Consider the following 26,325-nt stretch of genomic DNA (forward strand, 5'->3'; position numbering starts at 1 on the left):
TGATTCTCCTTGCTTTATTTTTAGCCCTATCACAGGATTCAGCAGGTAGTCCCTTTTAAACCTAGTTTTCTCTAACCACCAAAACAGAAGAGAACCATTCAATTCATTTGTTCCTTTAAGTTTCATAGAGAAGAAAGAGAAAGCAGTTACAACTAGAAGCTAATAGCATGGAGAATCAGGTCTTTTAGTATGTCTTAAGTTTATATACAACATCATGTTTTTAAATCTTATTATAAACACATTTTAAAGCCAAGAATAAATCCTTTTAAAAAGCAATTTCCTTTCTTCCGTAACTGTGACTGATGATTTTTCTCACTTCTGAAAATTAACATAATAGTCTATTCTACTATTCTTTCTAACTTAAGTGTTCTGCCAGTCTTATTAATGTGATTTTTGTTCATAAAAGTTTGATCTTCACATCCTAATCATTCTCCCAGTGATCCAGTCTAGAACAGGGAATAAAACTTGAGTCTCAGATGAAAAGAAAGAATTAACGAATTTAGCCTTTTTTGTTTTTTTTTTTTGATTCTTGGAAAAATTTAAGCTATAACCTCCTTCATTCTTCATTACCATTTAGACTACCCATTATGGAGACATCTAATGCACACACTCTTTTTTATAAATTGTAAATAATATAGCCAAGCTATGTAAGCAAAATGTGAAGCTTGAGTATATGTGGATATTATCCCCCCAAAAGTGACAATTTAATGATTACAAAGTCAACAATGTATACTGCGTGATAAATGGTGAAAGCAATTTGTGTTACTTATTCAACAGTCAATCACTTAATGAGAGCCTGTTGCCAGCTCTGTGAGTGATGCAAATGTTAATACACAAAACAAGTCAGTGTTGAATGTTCAAAAAATTATATAAATCAGGAGCCATGGGCATTGAAAGAAAAAACAGATCACTTCTGGGTGGGATAAATATAGTTGGCGGCATTTAATCAATGATTTTTATGTTCGAATCAGGCAAATATACCGGGAAACTATTCTGAGCTCTTTAAGAGCTCTGGATCTATAACCTGGGACTACTTCTCCAAAGCAGCCCAGCCCAGGTGAACCAGAAACCCTAAGCAGAGAGAAGTAAAACAGGAGGGCTTGAAATCTGATCCTTTAGACTGCTCCTACAGAATCAAGGAAAGGAATTCCCATCTGGGCTCTCCGACACTTATCGCCTCTGCTTTCCTAAATGAGTCAAGCCATCCAGATTGACCTAGTTCTGCAGTGACCACATTGACTAGGATACCCAGGACCACCTGGGCCTGGAAAACAGGGGTACTGTTACGTGGATTATCATTATTATTAGAAGATTATTATGTGTTGATCTTGAATACACAGAATTTAGCCAAAACTATACCTTAGATTCATTCAGATTTACTAAATTTTAGTTTTGTTGACCAAACTTCGCTACTCAAAGGAGACACCAATTTTTAAAATGTTAATGAAGAAAAAATTAGTTACATTGCTGGTAGTCATCAAGATGTTCACTAGATTTCAATGTACTAGAAATGGAATATGAAAGTAATATAGTCTTTCTAATGTGTAGAGATCAAATAATAATAAGTAAAATATAAAGTTGCTTTTGTCTTTACCTTTAATAATGTCTCCTATTATAAGGTTATAATATAGAAAAATTTGTTCTCAATACGGTAAAATTCTGTGGAATTTCTGTAATTAAGTTTTTTATGTTCTTAAACCAAAAAAATATTAGATTCAATGACAAATCCATATAAAGCAATACCATATATAATTTTTAATAACCGTAAAAGCACCATTATATAGAACACTTAATACTTCACAAAACATTAGAAAGAAGCTGTTGGCCAACAAGAAATAAAGCATACATCCTACATGGTCTTATCTGTGGTCTCACACCAAATTAATCTGATTCCAACCTTTTAAGATTTAATTTGGATTCATAAATTCACTATTAGTATAAGAGTTGTGGTAGAACTTCGTCTTAATACCACATAAAACACTGAGATTGCTCCTCTTAAGGCGAGCATGACTTTTCCATAACTCCATATAATCTACAGCCTGGGATGCTTCATTCCTTGTACTCCCAAAACTTTGGAGCTGCCAACCGATTAGACATGTTTATAGGCATAATTTTAAAAACTGCTTAATTATTCCTCTTAAAAATTATTGTTTTATAAAGGCAGGCTTGTTTTATTTACACTATTAGCTCAACAGCCAAAAGGTATTCAGGTTTAACCCTGTTCAATAAAGTGGTAGTTAAAACACAAGATATGACTTTAAATAATGATACTGATTTTCCTAAGTGGCTTGTATAGCTATTAAGAAAGATTTTAACAGACACTTCTAACAATGATACATTGCTAAAATAAAGGAATACTTTCCCAAGGTGTCTGCTTTGAAGGACAATATTCCCTTAGGTGTGTACTTTCTGGCATATTCATTTTAAAGGAAAATCAATATCATCATTATAGCCACACATCTCACATTTTTGGATACATGGATGATCAAAGTAGCAATGGCACTAAAATTTTTCCTGCCTCCTACTTCTCCCTCACCTTTCCAACTTTCCTGATGGAGATGAATTTCCTGAAAAAATAGATTACTTCAGAGAAAGTGGTTCTGAAGCTTTATATTATAAACACTTTAGTTCATTAATGAGCCTATGTGGCTGATTATGTTCTTGAGTATGTTCTCAGGTTTCAGTTTTAAAGTAATTCTTTCTCTAGAGAAAGGGACTTTGTTTAATCAAATCGGCAGAATTCTCAGCATCAGACCATGCATATAGGATCACTTTAACAAATGCCTGTTGAAGAGGAATGTAATGACTTCTGCTAAAAAACTTTCAGGTTTGACTATTTACAGTGGAATTAGAGCTCTGACTACAACTGAACGAAGAATAAATACCAAAAATTGAAGTAAAAACTGATTTAGGAAAATTCTGAATGCCTGTAAGAGAGATCTCTAATACCCATGGTGACAACCACCCCTTCTGTTAAAGGAGCTCTCATTAGTGAAGCCGCCATGAGCCCTCCGGTTTGGGAACTCTGCGCAGGTGTTCCAGTACCCTGCACCGTCGGAAGGAGATGCATTGTTCCTGTCCTGGTTTCTGTTCGCTCTGCTTGGTTTTTCGGCATGCAGCACACTGTAAAAGGTAACATCATGTTCATACCGTTCTTTCATTCGGTGTATTTTCTCTCTTGGGACTCCATGAATGTTTCTTCTGCGTGGGGAAAAAAAAAAATGAAACTGGTTAGTTAAGGCAGCATATCAAAATGATATAAATTCTTGTATTTTACAAGTCCTATATTATTACATAGATATGCACTCCCTATTCTCAGGATGGACCTCTGACAAAAGCAAAACATCGTGTTAAGCCGTTATCTTTCAGGCTCAACTCCTGTTTTTCCTGCTGCCCTGCATACTCCCAAACTACCCTGAGGCTAGCAAAGAGCTAAAGCTTCAAAAGTGCTTTGTTTCTGGAAATCTCAATTCTGTGCTTCAAAACATAAAAAAGCACCGTGAGATCTTTTTATTATGTATTTGCCAATTTGTCATGCATATATCTATAATCAATTATATCAGTCCTAGATACTTCTAGATCCTTATAAAAACAATATTCTTCAATTCTAGTGGGCATGAGAATCAATTGGGGATGTAGTTTGAAATGTAATTACCAGAGATTCCATCTATGGAATGGGGTCCATGAACTAGGACTTTAACAACCACTCAGGTGATTCTGATGGGGGTGGTCCACAGATCCCTCTGGAAACACTATCTGCTTATAACCATAAGATGAACTAGACTTATTCCTAAAAAGTAAATTCTGATCTCACTGGTTACTTTAAATCACTGACGTTATCAAATAGCACAGATAATGAATATCAGAACCCATGCATTCAGTCAACAAGTTAGTATTATTTGGACATTTACTGCTTTACAAACTAGAAGCAGCATCTAGACCATAAATGAACCACAGACTGTTCAACATCTAAAGATCTGTTTAGCCTAAGTGCAAAAACATCACTCACAAGTGCAATCCCATGCAGAGGAAAGTGCTTTTAAATGTTCATTAATGAAGCATTTTAGCAGAATGTTAAATGTGTCCTTTTCAAGGACCAAGTCCAAGCCAAGATTTAGCATTTAGCATTATATTAGAAAACTGACCCCAAACTAAAGTCTTTCACATTAATAATTCCAAAGTTATCAATTTCCAAGAATTACCATTTCTGGCCTGAAAACTACCATGTCCATTTCCAGCCTGAAAAGATTCTTTTGTTCGGTCTGATATACCTGAAAATAGCAGGATACACAATGAGGAACTAGAAAAACAAAGAAGTACCTTGCTAACTCTTGAACGTTGAATTTCCAGCGAGTGTCAGGTTCTCGGAATATAACTTCATAGTTATTTTCAAGTGCCTGATTTTTCAAAAGTACATAAAACATTGAAGACATGGTACGTATGTTTGGGAATGTTTATGCTGCCATTTAACATTTACTATAAATCTTTTCTAAAATTCCTTTTGTTTAACCAGTAATCCAATGCCTTAGTTTATGTTAACAAATACAGTTGGTACATTTCCATACATAGCCACTCTCAGATTATATTACGGTTCCCAATGATAAACTGTGAATAATTCTATTTACCATGACGGAAAATTACAAAGGTTCTTTGTTTTGAACATTTCAAAAATAGATAGCTGAACTACTTTTAAATGCCCTGTCCACAGGAATGAGGAATGAACTCCAATGGCTCTCAAAGTCCCTATGTGACTATCATAGACTCACTGCTGTCAAATGCCTTGGCCTATTCCTCATACCTTGGTTTAGAAAGTGAGAGTGCCATAGGCACAGAGCTTGGGAAACAAAAGTGGTTTCCACAACCTTTACATATTCTTCCCTCCAAAAGTAGCTCTCCCTGCTATGCAATATAGTTTGGCTCAATTCACTGTGCCCCATTTCCTTGAGTTTAGAAAATTATTACCATTTCCATTAGAAACATCAAACATTGTTTACATTCATAAATTGACCACTACTTTTTTTAAATCTCAAACTGAACTTTCTATTATCACTATTTTTTTATTGTGTTATAAAATACAAAATGAAAAGAACTAAGTAAGCAGCTTTCCTCTGCATTCTTTAAATGGACACTTCTAATTTGGGAAGGATATCAGATATCATAGGTGGAAAATATTTAATTTCTGGGTCCTACTAATAGCTGTGGATGTCTGGAAAAGATTGTGCATGTCTAGAAATTAGAAAATAAAAAGTAAAATGACTTCCCTTAAGCCACTCTCAGTTAACCCGACTCTTGGTTCTGAGTTGTGCCTTAATTAACGTGACTCTTCACGTCCCTATTCATTTCTCTCCCAAGTGGATGCTCGATCCGTGAACTGAAGTAACCACAAAGTTGATGCTAATTTTTCCTACATTCACCAAAGTCCCACAGTCTGGGCCTAAATAAAACTGATGAAAGTACAGTTAGAGAAAAGCATACCTGTATGTAAGCTACTTTGCCCGAAATGTAAAAAAAGGCTTAAAAATAGACTGCCATGAGCCCAGTTATAGAGATATTCACTTTACAATTAGCCAAGTAGGGAGAATACTCAGCTGTCTTCATCCTGCCCCTGTATGTTTCTGGATCTTTTCTGTTTTCTACACTCAGTAAGGAATGAAAACTTATTAGCACAAAAGATGAAATATGTCTTAAAACAGATCAGACATATTTCAAAAATAAAGAAAAATGTGCATATTGCTTTATTCATCTGTTGTTCTGACAGTAGGCAGCTGAGTTGTTACCTTTATATGTGTATTTATATTTGTATTCTAATATCTTAATAGGGTTACAGTGTTAATCTGTTTTTAAACTAAAAATTTCATTGCTCTAGAACTTCCATGCAGCAGCACTACATAGTACTGAAGTCCCCAGCGTGGCAAAGACAGAAGTGTGTGCTATGAACATCATCTACAACTCTGCTGGTGGCATCATCTAGTCCAACATTTCTTGGCAGGTTTCAGCAGATGCTCCTATGTATGCCTTCCCTTAGGAAAACAATCAAGACAGAAATGCTATCAAGAATTCAGACCAAGGACTATTTTAAAAATGTACCCTGAGGTGGTATTAGCATCTCAGTAAATTTCAGCCATTGAACAGCAGAGAAACACTAAAACCTCTTTACCTGCTCCCTGAGAGAACAACTATTAATGAGTATGAGATCGTGGAAGATCAGAAAAAGAAGAAAGAACAAATGTTTCAACTTTCTCACAAAATGTCCATAACTGAAAATTCACAATGATACTTCTTCCTACCATGACTGCATAGGGCTTCATTTCCCAGGCGTGGAGGTTGGTATTATCAATAATAATGGGGGATATGCCATTCCTCATTGCTTTTCTTGCTGCAACACAATGTTATATAACAGTGAACAACAAGCAACAATCAGAGAAGGGTGAGCGTACTCCATATTTTGTTATTTTTATTACAGGATGTGCTCATTATACAACTTTAATACCACCTATTTCAGAACCCACTATCAATAATTTTATTTTTCCTGGAATCTAGGGAGGTTACACTCTGGCATTCTGTTTGGGGGAAAAAATGGCAGAACTTTAGATTAAGCTCCTTCCATAAACCTTTTTCATTTTGCAGTATCTACAATCTATGTGCACAACAGGATTTACCAGGGGTGTGGAAAGGAATTTGTCACCTCTTTTCTGGTTCCATTCATGAGCTTCCTCCAGGAAGTCAGGATTGAATTCATAGGCACCATCTTCCCTGAAGAAAAAATCATCCGTGCTGAAAATCAGGGCCCTGGGAAAGTCGTGTTGCAATTGTCTGGAAAGTGGGGAAATAAGAGATTATTTTATGACCATGCATTTTCATAATATAAATCATTTCCTTCCATCTCCAACATTTAGCAGTTTATGAGACCACCAGGTTTGAGTTGTTGAATATCAAAAACATGAGATGCTTGTTCTCTCTAGAAGGTATCACTCTTTCGTAGGGGGAAGGAGAAGGCTGACGGGACTGTGGGTGGTGCCCAGCTCTTGAAACTAGGAAGTGCTGCTCACCACCACTGACTTTTGCAGCAACCAGGAGTGACTCCAGATGAACCTGTGGAGGCTACGCTGCGGGTGTGACAAGAGTCATTCCTTGTGGGCACAGCCCTTACTGCCATTCCTCTGTGATGCACCACTGCCCACACCCTCATGCTGCAGCCCCTTCCTGCATCCCCTCACCTGTCCTGGGTCCCCTCGCCTTGGAGATCTGTTCTCCATAAGGACCCATCTGAGATATTGGTTCTTGCTGAGGTATGAAATGTAGATTAAAGTGATGTGATGTGTGTGCTACCTCTATTAGGTAACATTTTAGCAGTGACCTAAACCGAATTTTAAAGCCACAGCAGGAGAAGAAAAGAGGCAGATTCCAACATTCCCCATGCCTTCCTAAACCTCTATCACTCTCTCTAAATATGAAAATATCACAGAAAAAAGAAAAACCATCATGGAGTTCCCCCTTTAAAGCAAAAAAACCCATTAAATTCTGCACAAGAAAAACTTCACAGGGCTTCCCTGGTGGCGCAGTGGTTGGGAGTCCGCCTGCTGATGCGGGGGACGCAGGTTCGTGCCCCGGTCCGGGGGTATCCCACGTGCCGCGGGGCGGTTGGGCCCGTGGGCCATGGCTGCTGGGCCTGCGCGTCCGGAGCCTGTGCTCCGCGACGGGGGAGGCCACAGCGGTGAGAGGCTCGCGTACCGCAAAAAACAAAAACAAAAACAAAACTTCACAGAGAAGATGTTCCCACTAGAAATCCTTATTCAGACTTTTCTGGGGAGAAGATGGCTATTATGCTAGATAGGTAACTGGGTAAATCTCTGAGCCTCTTTTCTTCATCTGTAAAAACTGTGGATAATGTCACCTATCTCGCTAAGTTAGGATGATGACTTAATAACTTGAGGAAGCACCTCGCGCAGCACCTGACACAATGAATGTATGTTTATTTCTCTTCTCCCTGCAGCACTCACCAGCATAATTCTAACATCAAACAAATTCACCAGGCAAATAGAGTACATAACAAAATGGCCATGCTCAGAATAAAAAGAAATTTAAAAGTTGGAGGAAAAAAATGTTGGAGGGTGACAAGGGCAGGAAATGTAAAGAGAAAACAGAACTATTCAACTGTTTGTTCTTCCCCATCAAGAAGAATTCTCTTTAATCAGGAAAGAACGCAAGGCACTGAAACCACAGATAATGAAGCGCTTGGGTTGAAACACTTGGGTTCAATTCTTGACTACTCAGTCATGTGATCTCTCTCTCTAAGCTTCTGTTTTCCTGACTGAAAACTTGTATAATAATCACTACCTATTAAACAGAGCTTCTAGTAAGGCTCAAATGAGATTAGGTATGGGAAAACATTTTCCAAGAGGTAAGGCACTTTACAAATGTGAGGTATGTTATTTTATTGATAATGAAAACAAATGAAGTCAAATTTTCCAACTAAGACTGTTTACATGGCATCATAGTAAAGTACATTGGAGTGTGTACATAATGGGAGAGGTGGTGAAGAAAATGTGGCCATTTTAAATCTACCACAGATACAGAAACTGACATGAAAGAAAAGTATAAAGATCTGATGAAACAAATTCGCATAGTTTCCTTGTAAATGTCTTTTTGATTTTAAAGACACTCAAACTGAAAAGCCCAAATCATAGATCCAAACTTTACCTCCATGAGAACAATTATTATAAAGACACCTTAGAAGAAAATCTAAGGGCAACACTAACTGCATTTTCAGGTGTGTGTATTTTATATTTGTAAATGCTTTACAGTTTTTAAATTATTTTCATAAATATTATCTAGTCTAAATCATGAAAGCTTCATTCAGAGTTTAAATAATACTGTGTAACTTATTTTCCTTATCTTTTGTGTACTATGTTAAGCAACTCTGGATATTAGTTCCAGGACTTTTTTTTTTTTGATATCCCTTCTAAATCTGGTTTCATTTGTTTTCCTATTAAGTCTGCCACTTATAGGTTTTGTTTTGCCATCTTCAGAGTTGAGTTTTTCTTTTCATAGACATAGCCGTATCTACTCATGTTTTCCACTGTAGCCTACATGGTCCTACTAACAAACAGGAAGGCAAAAATATGAGTATTTTTCACCTTTACAACTCGGATGGAATGTGTGGGCAAGGGAGGAAGAAAAAGCGGTCTTCATGATCTTACTGAATGATCATTCCTTCGAAAACTTGTTTTATCTTCACCTGAATGTTAAATTAGCACTGGCAGTCATGGTACATCTTGAATATGCAAGACAATAAAAGCTCTCCTAGCTAAATGAAAAACTGATTAAATAGACAATCCTGAGAGTCTCAAACTTAAGTGGAAGCAATAAATACCATTCCATCAGCTTCAGAAGTGATGAGGATAATGCCCCAGCTCTAGCTTGCTTTATGGTGGTCAGGAGCCTCATGCATTAGGGAAATTGAGAGAATGAAAATAAAAGGGAAAAAAATAGAAAGACAATTACATCCACATAATTTTCACCTCCACAGCTCCCCCCAAATTCACTTGAAAGCACTACTGTGAAGAGAAACTCAAGGCTCTAATCTTGATTTCACAACTTACATCATTCTTTTATTTAATAATAGAGAACCATGGGAATATATTTAGATATCTATTAGTTACTCCCCACTCGCTGACAAAAGTCCAACATTAGTATGTAATTTTGAGTTGTACCCCTAACTTTTTATTATGGAAATTTTCCAACATGCAGAAATAGGCAGAATAATATAATCATTCCCCACGTACCCATCGTCCAGCTTTAACAATTATCATCATATGGCCAGTTTTGTTCCATCTGCTTCATACTTCATTTCAGCAAATACCGCATCAGCGTTCAGATTTCCCTGATTTTCTCATAAACATATTACTATAATCGGTTTGTGTGAATCAAGAGCTAAACAAGATCCACACTGCTGGGCTGCCACGTCCCTTGTCTCATTTATTCCATACTTGGCCTCTCCTTTTTATTGCCACCTGAACTTCCCCCCCCAACCTTTTATATGTAGAAAAGGTTCAAACCTATAGAAATGAGTTGAAGGAATAATACTATGAACTCTCCTTACCCTTCACCTACAGTTGTTAACATTTTGCCTCATTTATTTTACATCTCTCGCATATGTATTTTTGATGTACCGTTTAAAAGTAAATTGCAGACATCATGATACTTTGTTCCTAAATGCTTTGTCAAGTATCTTCTATAAATAAGAACATTCTCCTACATAATTATATCACATCTTAAAAATAACATTAATTTACATTACTTTATTATAATTATAAATTATACCAAATATTATAAATATATACTATAAATAAATTATAAGTGTATTAATTTACATTGTAATTTTACATTATAGCTATTTATAATAGCTAATGTTAATAGATTTTTTTATTTTAAAATTTCCTTCATGGTACCAATAATATCTCTCATAGGTTCAAGTACTGCATTTGGTTATTATGTCTCTTTGGTGTCTTTTCATCTAGAACTGTCATGCCTTCTTTGGTTTCCCTTTTTGAAAAGTCTAGTCGGTTGGCTTGAGACTGCCCCACATTCTGGGTTTGCATGATTGTTTCCTCATAATTAGATCTAGGTTAAACATTTTTAGAAGGAACGTACAGAGGTGATGTTTGTGTACTTCTGATTGCACATAATGACCATTTGTACCATTGTGCTAAGTTTGACCACTTGGCTAAAAGGTGCTGTCAGCTAGATCTCTCCACTGTAAAGGTGCACTGCTTCCCTTGTAATACTATGTAATGCTGGTGGGCAGGGGGTTGTGAAACACGAGACTCCACGTAACATCCTGTTCCCCAACAACCTTTCCCTCAACGATCTTTACATTCATTGCCGATCACTGCCAAATCAGTTATTACATTGGGAATTGCAAATACTGATTACCCCATGTAATTTCTTCTATATTTACTAGGTGGCATTGTCTAGTAAGGAAGAGCTCTCTTTCCCTGTCCCCTTTTGATAATGCTTACCATCATTATTCTTTATGATGAGCAAATGGCCCCAAATCTGACCAGCAGGTACCCCTTCAAGCTGGTTCCTGTGTCTTTGTCTACACCAACCTTAAAAATACAACTTTTCCTTTCTTATTAGCAAAGTAATACATATTCAAGGCAAAATATTTTGAAAGAGAAAACTGCAAAATAGGAGAGGTTCCTATATTCCCCCACTTAAAAATAATTGTTAATATTTTGATCCTTTTTCCAGGGGACAGAATTTTTTTCTTTTTCTCTCATCTGATATTTTGTTATATAAAAACAGAAACATAATGTAGAGAATACCAACTTATTTTCACCAAACTTATTTCCACAGCAATTATTTCCTACCTCATGAAATATGACTTTGTGCCATTATTTTTAATGATTATGACATAGTTATTCATATGGATGTACCATAATTTACTTAACCAATGCTCTGTGGGGTTAGGTATTTAGTTTGGCCCCAACTTCTTTGATTACCAGCAAGTTTAAATACTTTTTCTTATGCGTGCTGGTCATTTAGAGATATTCTTTTGTGAACTGCATTTTCATGTCCTAATAAAACCTCCTTATTGGGAGGTTTATGGCTTTCTTTTTGAATATGTAAAATTCTTAAGTACATCAATTTCTTTTTAATTTTGTTTATAATGAACTCTAACATACAAGTCTCAGTTATTAGAAGTTTTCTTAGTCACATGTATCCATCTTTTATTTTCTACTTTCTGTCTTTGGTAATATATTTACAAGTCTTTCCCAACCCAAGATTATGTAAATATTCATCCATGTTCTATTACATTTTACTACCCAGTCCATCTAAAATTTTAGTTTAGTATGTGGCAGTGGTTAAGACAGAATGGAAATGGACCCCTATCTTAAACCGCTCACAAAAACTTGAAATGGAGTAAAGACTTAAACATAAGACCTGAACCATAAAACTCCTAGAAGAAAGCATAGGGGAAAATCTCCTTGACATTGGTCTTGGCAATGATTTTTTGGATATTACACCAAAAAGCAAAAGCAATAAAAGCAAAAATTAATAAGACTACATCAAACTGAAAAGCTTCTGTACAGCAAAGGAAACAATCAACAAAATAAAAAGGCAATCTACCAAAAGGAAGAAAATATTTCTAAATCATATATCTGATAAGGGATTAATATCCAAAATATATAAATAACTCATATAACTCATTAGCAAAAACCAAACAATCCAATTTAAAAATGGGCAGAGGATCTGAATAGACATTTTTCCAAAGAAGACATACAAATGGCAAACAGGTACGTAAAAAGGTGCTCAACATCATTAACCATCAGGGAAACGCAAATCAAAACCACAATGAGCTGTCACCTCACACCTGTTAGAATGGCTGTCATCAGGAAGACAAGAGATTAAAAGTGTTGATGAGGACGTGGAGAAAAGGAAAACCTTGTGCACAGTTAGAAGGAATGTAAATTAGTGCAGCCACTGTGGAAAACAGAATGGAGGTTTCTCAAAAAATTAAAAATAGAACTACCATAAAATCCAGTAATCCCACTTTTAGTTATATACCCAAAGAAAATGAAAACAGGATCTTGAAGAGTTATCTGCACTCCCATGTTCACTGAACCATTATTCACAATAGCCAAGATATGAAAACAACCTAAGTGTCTGTCAATGGACAAATGGATAAATGTGGTAAATATATACAATGGAGTATTATTCTGCCATGAGAAAGAAGGAAATCCTGCCATTTGTGACAACATGCATGAACCTTAATGGCATTATGTTGTGAAATAAATCAGAGAAAGATAAATACTGTATGATCTCACTTATATGTGGAATCTAAAAAAGTTGAACTCATAGAAAGAGAGTATAGTGGTGGTTACCAGGGGCTGAAGGTGTGGGAAATGGGGAAATGTTGCTCAAAGAGTACAAACTTCCAATTATCAGATGAATAAATTCTGGGGATCGGGAGCTTCCCTGGTGGCGCAGTGGTTGAGAGTCCGCCTGCCGATGCAGGGGACACGGGTTCATGCCCGGGTCTGGGAGGATCCCACATGCCGCGGAGCGGCTGGGCCCGTGAGCCATGGCCGCTGAGCCTGCGTGTCCGGAACCTGTGCTCCACAACGGGAGAGGCCACAACAGTGAGAGGCCCGCATACCGCAAAAAAAAAAAAAAAAAAAAATTCTGGGGATCTAATGCACAGCATGGTGGTTATAGTTAATACTGTTATTATACACTTGAAAGTAGCTGAAAGAGTAGATCTTAAATATTCTCATCACAAAAAAAGAATGGTAATTATGTGGCACAATGGAGGCGTTGGCTAACAACAGTGGTAACCATTTTTCTTTTTTAAAAAAAATTAATTTATTCATTTATTTTTGGCTGTGTTGGGTCTTCGTTACTGTGTGCAGGCTTTCTCTAGTTGCTGCGAACGGGGGCTACTCTTCATTGCGGTGGCTTCTCTTGTTGCGGAGCACGGGCTCTAGGTGCACGGGCTTCCATAGTTGTGCCTCGCGGGCTCTAGAGTGCAGGCTCAGTAGCTGCGGTGCACGGGCTTAGTTGCTCTGCGGCACGTGGGATCTTCCCAGACCAGGGCTCGAACCTGTGTCCCCTGTATTGGCAGGTGGATTCTTAACCACTGCGCCACCAGGTATGTCCGGTAGTAACCACTTTTCAATAAAGAAATGTATCAAATCAACATATTGTACACCTTAAACTTACACAATGTGTTAATTACACCTCAATAAAGCTGGCGGAAAAAAAAAGACCAGAGAGTGGTACAGCTAGATTAAAACCCAGGCTTCTGGCCTCAGAGCTATACACTAAACCACTGTGATTGAGTGCTATAAGATAAACAAACCACATTTATCCTTTTCTCTAGTGACATTGAGGTTGTTTGCAATTTTCTCTATCATGAACAACTTTTCGTGAACATCACTGTGCCAATCTCCTTGTGCATATGTACAATGTCTCCTGAGGGTATATACTCCAAGTGGAATAGCTATTAAATCCTTTTTGTTTGTTTTTTGAAAGAACAGAGCAGAGCAGATGTTATTTAAAATTTCCTTCTTTCCTTCAGAAAAAAATTTTTCTCTCTGATAGAATATATGTTCCATGAAGGCAGGGATTTTTGTTTCCTTTGTTCACCGTTCTATTCTAAGCATCTAGAAGAATGCCAGGTACATGAGAGAGAATAAATATTTGGTAACTGTATGAATGGTTCTTGAATGTTAGGCTCTGTTGTCTTAATTATGTAAACTTTGTATAGGGTCCCAAACTGTGTGAGGAGAATTTCTATTTACTCATCTTTACATGTTGAGAATTTTACCCAAACTTCAGATTTACCCCCAAAGAGGACTGGGAGAGAGAATTCTTAGATTCCAGCACTCCCTCTAGATGTTACTGGAATTCTCAAGGACTTTAAGCTGGGAGGCAGGAAACAGATTCAGTGACCCAACAACCTGAGGAGAATGGGGAGGGAGACATGTCTGTAAACATCTCAGGCTAGTCTCCCCTGAAGCCCGGTGTGGCCTGCCCTTCTCGGTGCTGCCAACCACCATGCCAAGGCTGAGCCCTGCCCTTGGAGAGATGGAGCTCAACCATCACCAGCACCATGGATACCGTCAAGCCACAGTGGCTAAGGGGACTCCAGTGAAGAGCTCCCAGGCTGTCCTACGCTCACTCTTGCCCTCACTCCTCACACCTCCAAAGTAGGGCATGTTTATGAGATCCAAAACCAGACTAACAGTTAGCCCTCATGTGCCAGTGTGGCTCCACTGCAGTTTCTAGGAGAAATTCCTTTCAGTATCTTGAATACGAACAGCACCCTTCCAGAGAATCCAGCAATGCCACAGGCTATGTTTTATGTTTTCAACTCAGCCATGCTCTTAAGAGGAGAAGGAATCAGAAGCACACCCACCTCAGCACTAACTTGTTTTTAGCTGTGTTTTCCCAAAATGTCATAAAGCAGTTACAGACAACAGAACAGTGGCCAGACAGGAAAACTGTCACTCTGGGCTCTTTTTTGACTGCTGTTTAAATGGGAAAACAGCTGTATCTTTGATACTTTTTTTTTTTTTTTTTTTTTGCGATACGCAGGCCTCTCACTGTTGTGGCCTCTCCCGTTGAGGAGCACAGGCTCCGGATGCGCAGGCTCAGCGGCCATGGCTCACGGGCCCAGCCACTCCGCGGCATGTGGTATCTTCCCGGACCGGGGCTTGAACCCGTGTCCCCTGTATCGGCAGGCGGACTCCCAACCACTGCGCCACCAGGGAAGCCCACTACTTATTTTTAAATCTCTCTTTAGGATAAATATTGGGTGAAGGAGATGGCACATGAAACATTTTCACATGTAAAACACAGGAATGGGTTTCTTATGAACGGAATTAAAGGTTTTTTTTCTTTTTCTTTATTTTTCCCCCTCTTGTCTATTCTCAACAGAATAATCTCCTTTTTGGTTTTGTTGTTTACTCAAGACCCATGCTGATTCTGAGCTACCAACTCTTAGGAAGTTTCTGGAATTAACACATCCATCAAATATTTAGACCTACTATGTGCCAGGCCTTCTTTTAGGGACTGAACAGAATAAAGCCCCTGATCTCATGGAGCTTGCATCACATCTCATGAAGCTCACCTTCTCATAAAAGAAACAGATAATAAACAGGTATGTATATGCCAAGTGGTGCTAAGTTCAAGAAAGAAAAGAAAGTCAAAGTAAGGGGCAAAGAAGGTTGGAGAGGTGCTACCATCCAGAGGGCCTTTCTGGATGGCAGAGAAGGTCCCTTTCAGACCCTTTTCTTCATCATAACCTTAAAAAGTATGGGTAAAGAACACTGAAATATTCTAGTTATACAATACTTCAACAGGACTCCTTAATCGTCAAAAGTGGATGTAGGTGTTTTTGTCCATGAACATCGCTGGTAAGACCACTTTGTGCATTATGAAATCCTGAATCTCAGAATCAAATGCATGATTCTCTGATCCTAACGTCCTCATCTGTAACATAAAAACACTCCATGTTAGGATTATTGTAAAGATCCAGTAAGCTAGCATATATAGTGCCTGCATACAGTCAATACTCAGTAAATGTGGGCTTTCTTTTGTCTCCATTACTGCCATACCCTTTCCCAGGCTCTTACCTTGATCAAAACAGATAGCCTTCTCCCCAAGCCATGCCTGCAATGCGACGGAGAGCATTATGAAGGAACAATCAGACGTGAGACTAGTTTTCCTCTTATCGTACTATTTCCTTAATCTCATAGAACCTAGCTATCTTTAGGTAACTTGGAATGATAATAATTTCATACTGGGTTCCTCTAGAGTCCGAATGGGCCTAGAACGGTTGCCATTATATAGAGAAGAGTTCGTCAAAATGCCAAGAAGGAACCTGGGCACTAAGTTGGGTTATGTTATAAATATCCTGTCATGTGAGTGAATGAGGAAGAAACATGAGATAACCCTGGGAGGTCAGTGTTGGCTATCTCTCCCCAACACATCATAGTCAGGATAAATATGAATACTTATTTAGAAATCCAAATTTCATCTCTCCCCATGGCCCTCAATGGTACCACATTAATAAAGAAAATTGGGGCTTCCCTGGTGGTGCACTGGTTGAGAATCCGCCTGCCAACGCAGGGGACACGGGTTTGAGCCCTGGTCTGGGAAGATCCCACATGCCGCAGAGCAACTAAGCCCATGCACCACAACTACTGAGCCTGTGCTCTAGAGCCTGCCAGCCACAACTACTGAGCCTGTGTGCCACAACTACTGAAGCCCGTGTGCCTAGAGCCCGTGCTCCGCAACAAGAGAAGCCACTGCAATGAGAAACCCACGCACTGCAATGAAGAGTAGCCCCAGCTCACCACAACTAGAGAAAGCCCACGTGCAGCAATGGAGACTCAAAACGCAGCCAAAAATAAATAAAATCAATTCTCACTATTTTTTTTTGTATTAGAAGAAACATATCACCAATACTGACAAATAATAACATGTGGCTTCCTTACCCTGACAGTTGAAATCCAGGTAATAAACTAAGCCCACTTAATAGGGCCTTTACCTGTTTTTTCATGAACAGTAGATCGAAACCAACCTCATTATACTTTTACCACCTTAGTCCCACTAGTCTCTTCCTTTGGTGCAGAAGAAAAAGCTCTGATTAGAAATAAGGAGAATTCTTTGCTATGAACTTGATCAAGATATACAACTTCTTGAAATAATGTCATTTGCAGCAATATGAATACAACTAGAGATTATCATACTAAGCAAAGTAAGTCAGAAAGACCAATACCAAGTGATATCACTTATATGTGGAATCTAAAATTCAATACAAATCAACATATCTACAAAACAAAACAAGACTCACAGATATAGAGAACAGACTTGTGGTTGCCAAGGGGGAGGGGGGTAGGGGAGGGAAGGAATGGGAGTTTAGGATTAGCAGAGGGAAACTATTATATATAGGATGGATAAACAAAAAGGTCATACTGTATAGCACAGGCAACCATATTCAATATTCTGTGACAAACCATAATGGAAAAGAATCTGAAAAAGAATATATATACGGGCTTCCCTGGTGGCGCAGTGGTTAAGAATCTGCCTGCCAATGCAGGGGACACGGGTTCGAGCCCTGGTCTGGGAAGATCCCACATGCCGCGGAACAGCTAAGCCCGTGAGCCACAACTACTGAGCCTGCGCGTCTGGAGCCTGTGCTCCACAACGGGAGAGGCCGTGACAGTGAGAGGCCTGCGCACCGCGATGAAGAGTGGCCCCCACTCACCGCAACTGGAGAAAGCCCTCGCACAGAAGCAAAGACCCAACACAGCCAAAAATAAATAAATAAATTAAAAAAAAAAAAAGAATATATATATATGTGTGTGTATATATATATAACTGAGTCACTTTGCTGCACAGAAATTACACAACATTGTAAATCAACTATACTTCAATAAAAATTTTTTTTAAAAGTATATAACTTCTCAGAGTTTAGTGTCTTGAGCTTGGACTAGATGAACACTGTGGGAACTTCTTGTTCATTTCCTGAGATTTTCCTATGAAAACATTCCTCCCCTTTCATTTCTTCCTCTATTCCTACTGCTTCTCTAATCATAACCACATCTGCGACACTATATTGCCCAATTCAGCAGGGTCTTCTTCCACTACCCCGACAGCTCCAGGACTATGGTGGTGGGGATTCTCCTGTGTTACCTTTCTAGTAAGTGATTGTGAACACATACTGCAGAGTGTGTTCTTACTCTCTGTGAACATAGGAAGCACATATAGTACTCATTCATCCCAGCCTCCAAAGAGAGGCACTGCAAGGATTCTCAGCGATGGGGAGAAGAGATTCAGGACCCATCTTAGGAAAATTACTAAAAATATAAAAAGTACCTTCTCCAAGTAGACCTAAGTGGCTAAAACTCTGAGACGTCACCTGCCTGATACTCTATTTTCATACACACAGACTTGGAATACTGCCAACTTCCTATTTTGACCTTGCTTTTATTTATGAGAGCCCTATGCTCATAATTAAAAACACCATGGTCCAGGCCTGCTGGCTTAGTGCACTGTGGAGTGAGTACACTTTGGGGTCTAATTACTCACTACTTGGTTAACTAATCCCCTCTTCTCACTGTTTCCCATATTTTTTAAAAAATTGTGTTTGTTTGTAAAGTATACCTTTGTCCCCATCTCTGTCCCATCATTGCAGCACATCAGGAAAGCATCCTTTCACCTCTTTGGAAAGCTCTAATGCCAAGAAATAATGAAAAGGTATTTCTTTTGATGGAAAATTCCATGTTGTCCAGAGATAAAAATGAGGAGAAAAGACAGCTGTCAGTGAACATCCTTTGAACCTACCGAATCCATGTTACAAACCGTTTTTGATGGTGCCAAAACAAACTAGCACATTGCAAAGGACATATGTCCTAGAGTGTGGTCCCCAGACTTTGCTTTGATTGATATGTAAAGATTCAAAAACATTCCGGGGACTGACATAAGGTTGATAACTTTTAATTTTTCAAATAACGTCATTAAGAAAAAAAAAAGACTATACTATTGCCATTTCATTTCATTTCAAAAGGACAATTTAGTGGTATATCCATGCAAGGGAATGCTATTCAGCCACGAAGTAATGAGGTTCTGACATATGCTACAACATGGATGAAGCCTGAAAACATTAAGCTAAGTGAAATAAGCCAGACACGAAAGGACAAATACTGTATGATTCCACTTACATGAGGTATCTAGAGTAGGCAAATACATGGAGACAGAAAGTAGATCAGAGGTTACCAGGGGCTGAGGCGAGGGCGGGAGGATGAGCAGTTATTGCTTAATGGGTACAGAGTTTCTGTTTGTGGTGATAAAATTTTTTTAAAAAAGGTAGTGGAGATGGTTGCACATCATGTAATTAATACCAGTTAATTGGACACTTAAAAGCAGTTAAAATGTCCACACACGCACAGAAGAAAGCACAGAGGTAAACAGACGTCCACAGATGTTTTCACTGAAGTTGGAGGACAGAACAAGTGCAGATCCAAGTGAGTTTATCAGTTCAGCTGCGGAAAAAGAAATAGTTCTGGATCACGTGCTGAGAGTGAAAGGGTCTTAGGACAGGAATCCCGTTTCTTCTCTCAACCCTGTACTCCTTTATCCAGATTTTAACGTTCTCCATGATCTGGCCCTGGGTTTACCTAACCAACACACTCACTAATATAAACAACCCACTGCAGTAAAACCATGCTCCTCATGAGCCTAGAACATCCAGCTCTTTCCCATCTCCATCTCCTTATTCATGATAGTAATCCTCTTCCTTTGTGCAGTCACATCCTCCTGGTCTTCAAGGCCAGGTCAAGAATCATCTCCACATGGAGGAGACTAGCTCTTCCCTAATTATCCTATCTTCCTAACCATGCTCAGTGACTCCCCTGGCCTTGAACACCACCAGCAAAGAACAGGCTATTCCCCATGAGACTTTACTTACCCACAGCAGTGTACTGGTTATTGTCTTCCATTTGTTGGTCTTGTGTAGGCTCCTTCTCTTAATCTTATTTTGTATATACCTTACTAAGCAAGTGCTAACAGTCTTATAAGTACTCAGTAAATACTACTATTGTTGACTAGTGAAAAATTAACAATAGTTGGTATTTATATGGCCCACACATTCATCGGTGCTTTCACATTCATAAGCATAGGATCCTTGTTGACCACAGTACCTTAAATCCTCACAATAAACTTACTAATGGAATATTAGCTTCATTTTAATGAAGAAGAACCTGAAGTGTTCAATTAAGTGACCTATGCTAGTTCATATGCTAATTAATAAAATATTAAATAATAGCACCAAATAATTAAAATCAGTCTCCTTACAGATTAAAAAAGCTTTCTAGTATGTCCAATCAAGAATAAACCTAGGAAAGCCTTTTTATATAGAAAATGACATATTTACTTGGTTATTTAATAAATGCTTCATCACACAACCTAGGTCTACCGAGCCAAGTTACTGAATAAAACTATTTGCAGCTAACTTAAAAAGTTATTTTCACCTTTAAAAAGTTAACAAGTAATATGTATTTGTTGTAGAAAAAATGAGAAAATAACTCAGGGGCAAAAGTCTATATTCCATCCCACTGCCTAAAAATCAACAACTATTGTAACCTAGCAGGACCCCATGGAGGCATTCCTGGGACAGGCCTTCCCCCATATCCTCTGCTTTGGCTCCTCTCTGAACTATCTAGATAATAGTATTTGACGCACATTTCCTGAGTTGTCTTGCAGATGTAAAAAACTCCCCTCTCCAACAAATGCAAGACGTTAACTACTTGATGACCATAAACACACAGCTCCAGGCCTCCCTGTGATACCACCCTGCTACCTCACCATCAGCCAATCAGAGAACCGTGCACAAGCTGATCACAAACCCTGCGACCCGCCCCCTCCACCTGGCTTTTAAAAGTGCATTGCAGAAGCCCTTCCGGAAGCTCAGGACTTTTTAGGGCATGAGCCACCTCTTTTTGCATGGGCTTCCAATAAACCTTCCTCTGTTCCAAACTCCAACGTTAAGTTTGTTTGGCCTCACTGTGCGTCCGGCACACTAACTTGCGTTAACACTATGAACAATATCTTCTTACACATTTCTTTGAACAGAAAATGGGATTTTTGTGTATTTATTTGTAGTCAATTGTACATCTATGTTCTCACTAATGACTCATGACTTATAAGCCAATCCTCTATTTTTGTACACTTAAGTTGGCTCACATTTTTTTCTTTTTCATATTTTTTTCTATCACATCAAAAACTCTGTTGAACATCCCTCTATCCTCATGCACTTGTCCAGTTATTGTCTTAGGATGAATTCCTGGAAGCAGGACTTACAGGTCAATGGTAAGAACCTATTTTTGAAACGCTTTTTAAATGAAACAGAGGTGACAAAACACATATAAGGGACAAGCTAAATTTTTAGTACTCTGATGTACTTAAAAATTCTAAACTAGATACAACTCTAACTGCTTTTTTTTAACCTGTCCAAAGAATTTAAATAGATGGTTTCCACATTCCAGTCCCTGCAAACTGAAAACATATAGGTGAAAAGCATAGAAATATAACATTGATTTGGAAGACCAGACATATTCTAATTTCAAAAACATTTTTAATTCTTTAATCAAATGAGAAACAAAAGTTAAGCAGAAAAAAGTTGAACCCGCATTTGTAAAAACGATTTCCAAATTTTATAGAAAAAAAAGTTTTATTTTTCTGATCCAAGAAATACATGTCCATTATGGAAAATTTGGAAAATACATAGAATAATGAAAATATGAATTTCCCAGAATCCAAAAATACATAAGATAGGCTTACAGTTTTACTATTTTCTTACACATGTATTTTTTTTAATAATTTGCCATTCTCCTTCTCTCCCCAACCTGACCCCCCAACAAAAAAGTGGGGAAGGCAGCTCCTTGAAGGACATGGCCTGTCACACCCACTACACCTTGCATCCTCCCTGCAGACCTCTCTCCTCGCTGAGCTGTGGACTGTATCCTTGCCTACTTTCCTGTTTTCCATGTAAATGCACAACACACCCCAAAGCAGGGCCAAAGTCCTGTGCTCTCAGAACTGCCAATGCCCAGCCTATCAAGAGAACTCACAATGTCAACTCCCAGCTGCCTCCTTCACTTCAGAGCCAGACTTCTCCCTAAGAACACCTTGAAGATTATCTCTGCTGATCAACATCTTCGGCAGTAACTAATGCCTCTTAAAATTTATACAGCACTTTAAAGTTTAACAAGTTCTCTCATACACATTTAATCCTCACAAGAGTCCTCTGAAGTAGACAGAGCAGATAGCCCTATTTAAAAGGGAAGGAAACTGAGGTGCAGAGGAGTTGAGATCATATCGAGTCAGTGGCAGAGCTTGGACCTCCCTGGCAGTCCAGTGGTTAAGACTCCGCACTTCCAGTGCAGGGGGTGCGGGTTCAATCCCTGGTTGGGGAACTAAGATCCCACAAGCCGTGGGGCACAGGCAAAGAAAGAAAAAAAAAGAAGCCATAGATTGACTCAAAGGTCAGAGCTCCCTACCTAGCCATTATTAATAAAACATTTTTAAGTCTGACAACTAGAAATTAAGAGCTAGAAAGATCTTCAGTAAATCATCTAATTCCTTCTCAGTATTCACATGTAAAGGAAAGTAAAAAGAATTAAAGGCAGGTGATTGCCCAAAGTCACCAACTATTTTGTGATGAAGAGAATCTAAAGGCACAATCTTCAGACTCCCAGGGAAGTGCTCACACCAGTCGTCCCTAGAGAGATGTTCTTTAATAAGCTGGTCTCTCATCCGGTGTCCTCCGCTTAGCCAAATGTCAACCAGGAATTAAAATCCTAAAAGTGTAGAATGTTAGAGCCAGAAGGGACCTTAAAGACTACCCAGGCCAATCCACTCGCTTTAGAGTTGAGGAAAGTGAGGTCCCAAACTCACGGCTTCTGCTGTTCAATTCTGTGCACCTTCCACTCACCATATTACTTCCCTTCTTTAATTATAAACAACATCTGGCCAAAGATGTTTACTGCCTTCTCGGACAGTGTGTGATAGGCCACAGACCAGCAAAGCCGAAGTAAAACTGATCGGGATTTGATTTCAGAAGATGGTAACAGATGTAACAGATAACAGATGTACCCACCATGACTGTATCATAAAATAACCAAGTTCTGCTGGGTTCTAGGCAGGCTCCCCCATTCTCTACCCAGCCAGAGAGAAGGCCTATTGAAATGTGCGTGTTTCTTAGAAAAGGGTACCAATGGCCCTTTGGAAGTCGCCCATCTCTTGAATCTGTGAAAATGTAGCAATATTGTTTTGCTAAAGGCTTCTACTCCACAAATCAACCAGGAATCCTAACTAAAACTGGCAGCACAACACCAGGGTTGTCACAGTTCCCTGACCCTAAAGAACCCAGACCCTCCTCCCACGGTCTTTGTGTACCATTCAAATCCGCTTCTCAATGTGTGCTACGACCTTGATTCTTCTTCATTGGTTCCACAGTTCTATGGCCAGTCCCATGGTTCTACAGCTAGCCTTACCTCTCTGGTGAGATGGAAAGCTCTTTGAGGGCAAGGGACCACTTCTATTGAACACATACTACTGCCAAACATTGTGCTTTGCGGGGTAAGATACGGCCCCTACCTTCAAGAAACTTACAGAAGGATAAACGAAACCATGTGCGAAACCAAGCGCAGCCACAGAGGTGTAAACAGGAAGCGGGGGAGCCCGGAGGGCGAGGATTAATAAGCCTGAGTCGTAAAGGGCTGGTGGAATCAGTAGGGGAGAGGGCGGTAGAAGGCAACCCGGGCAGGCAAACCAGGCACGCGGGGCAGCGCCCGCAAAGGCACGGAGAGAAACAGTTCAGCGCTGCAGGAACATCAGGCGCAGGACAGAGTGGAGGGAGCTGAGGCTGGAGCGGCGGGCCTAGCAACGTGGCCCCAGCAACGCGGCCGTGCAATTCACGCTGACCCGGTACGGGGGCCGCTGGCGCACCTAGCGAGTAAACCAATTTGGGCTCCCGTTGCGAAGCTGTGTCAATGACGGCCTCCAGCGGCCGCGCAACCCCCTCCCCCGGGCACCTGTGCGCCTTCGCAGCCACCAAAGCACACGCAGGGCTGCCTCCCTCCGCCAGATTTTCTACGCGGCCGCGCGCCCGGGTCCCAGCCCCTGCCCCTGGGCCCCCACTTCTCCGCTCAGGTTTAAAACGCCTGTTGCCGCACCGTGGCGGGTGCCTGCGTGCCAGCGGGAGGCCCGGTGGTTTCCTCTGCAGTCGCCATCGGGCTTTCCTGAAGAAGACTGCCCGCGGGCCCCCGACCCCGCACTGCGAGGCTCCGGGCGAAGGCTACCCGCCCGGCTGGCGCAGGGGCCGTGCGGGGGCCGGTGCCATCTGGGGCTCGCGCCAGGCGCAGTGCTGACAGCCGTCCTCCTGCGAGGGTGCAGCATGGAAACCAACGGGACGGGCCACCCGCGTCTCGAGCCCGCGGCCCGGCTGGCACCGGGCGGCCCGGCTTCCCCCCGTCAGTCTCGGGCCGGGGCCGGGCAAGGGGCTGGCTCGGCTGGGTCCGCGCGCGGCGCCCGGACGCGTCATTACCTGGCCAGCGTAGTTTTCCCCGAGCCCGGGAGGCCTCGCAGGAGGTAGAGGTGTTTCCGAAAGCTGTGGCGGCGCGGAGGTGTCCCACGCGGGGGCGGCGGGGCGGGCGGCCGAGGCGGCTGCTGCTGCTGCCGGAGGCTCAGCCTCCCAAAGGATTCAAGAAAACTCTCCTCCATGGGGTGGGGGCTGGCTGCGAGAACACTGCTTTCCCCTTCCTGAAGTCACGGTCTTGGCCAAAGCTGTTGTTTTTGTGGCTCTCCGGCCATGTGATAGATGGAGGGGCGGGCGCTCGGAGCCCAGCCCCTCCTTCCCACCCGCCCGAACTGCGCTGCGTGGGAGGGGTCGTCCCTACCTGGAAAGCTGGGGACGCTGGGAGACTGACAGCCGGGAAAACCTGGGCAACGCGACCCCCGCCCCGCTCCCCCACTGCCTCCCCGCCCCCCCACGCTTCCGGGTGCCCTTCGCCCTGGGGGGAGAGGCCCACCGGGTGGGACACTGGACACTTCCCCGGGACGCCCGCGTGGAAGGCAGGCCTTAGGCAAAAGCCCTCCTCCACCCCACCTAACACTGGCCTAGACCTTGAAAGTGAAATAATTTTAGTTGACGATAAGAGACCGTGAACAGCATTTTGAACAGTAACAGTAAAGACCATTGTCTCCCCCAATTTGTGAGCACCAATATCTGGCTGGTGTCCCAACGGCTAACACCACTCTCCCAGGGCCTGTATCTTTTCCTTTTTTTAAATACTTCTGTATCAGCCTGCCAAAAATATTCTTAGAAAGCTTTGTTGCCTCTACATAACTTTAGAAATCTCTTCTTCTTCAAAAACAAAGCACCTCTTAAAACTCAGATTGATTTATGAACAGTAGTATAAACTAGGCCTCCTGAGAAGGACGGGCTACTGCCCAGGTTCATGACCTGTTACCACAGGAAAGGGATGGCCTCCCTAGGAGCAGGAGCAGGGAAAGGAGCAGTCTACTGAAACAACAGAAAAGCATCCAGAATTAAGTTCTAAGTTCCAGGAACTGGTGAGCGCCAGTTGGTTGATCACCACAGTACTCTCCACTGTTTCACACTCAGGAGTGTGAAAGAGAGATCCTATTTTCTGAACTAAAATTCAAGATGCATGGACTGAAAGAGACAATATTAAAAATTAACACCATCCTTGAACAATCCGGGATATATGGTGGCTTTGGCTGTAATAACCATTGTAAAGTAAATACATTTTGTTTCTGGCAGCTAAGGTATGAAAATTTTGAAAAGGAATTGTGAAGAAAAGCAATTTCCTTCTAAAACAAAACCCAGAGATTGCACAATAAGCTTCAGTGGAAGGGACTATCCAAGTGCGGGGGTGGGGGGTGGGGGGGCTCTGTGCTGACAATTTCGCCTTCCTCTTGGGGTTCTGTGGAGGGGGGAGCGGAGGGAGATGAGCTACTCTCTTGAAAATCCCTTCCCAGCATTGGAGGAAGAATTCTTAGCACTTCTGAGAAACACTGAAATTTCAAAAGCTTCTCTAAATATTAGAGGGAAACCATAAGGAATGGAGAATATACATGAATCATAAAAATAGTGATGCTTATAATGTATGTATCCTATCATACTTCCATGTATCTACAATACTTCTTACAAGACCGTTTTTACCCAGCCGCAAAACTACCTTTTTCATTCTAGACTTGCACGCTCTAACATAGGAGCCAATAACC

General features: G+C 40.6%; 1 protein-coding gene across 3 annotated transcripts; it reads right to left on the reverse strand.

The window, feature by feature from the left end:
* Positions 1-1,732: 1,732 nt before the first annotated feature.
* Positions 1,733-25,909, reverse strand: N4BP2L1 (NEDD4 binding protein 2 like 1). 3 transcript variants are annotated; one of them, XM_079903291.1, is made up of 5 exons: positions 24,623-25,907; positions 6,686-6,813; positions 6,288-6,376; positions 4,321-4,397; positions 1,733-3,201 (listed from the first exon to the last, which is right to left on the reverse strand). In XM_079903291.1, the coding sequence occupies exons 1-5, from the start codon at positions 24,796-24,798 to the stop codon at positions 2,943-2,945; spliced, it is 729 nt and encodes a 242-aa protein (XP_079759417.1). In that variant the 5' UTR covers positions 24,799-25,907; the 3' UTR covers positions 1,733-2,942. The 3 variants fall into 3 exon arrangements, with proteins under 3 accessions (XP_079759417.1, XP_079759418.1, XP_079759419.1); XM_079903292.1 differs by lacking the exon at positions 4,321-4,397 and adding an exon at positions 4,203-4,271 and having other exon boundaries at positions 3,008-3,201; positions 24,623-25,909; XM_079903293.1 differs by lacking the exons at positions 4,321-4,397; positions 6,288-6,376 and adding an exon at positions 4,203-4,271 and having other exon boundaries at positions 3,021-3,201; positions 24,623-25,909.
* Between the last annotated feature and the right edge of the window lie 416 nt (positions 25,910-26,325).

The sequence above is a fragment of the Stenella coeruleoalba genome (assembly GCF_951394435.1).
Source record: "Stenella coeruleoalba genome assembly, chromosome: 18".
Taxonomy (NCBI): Eukaryota; Metazoa; Chordata; class Mammalia; order Artiodactyla; family Delphinidae; genus Stenella; species Stenella coeruleoalba.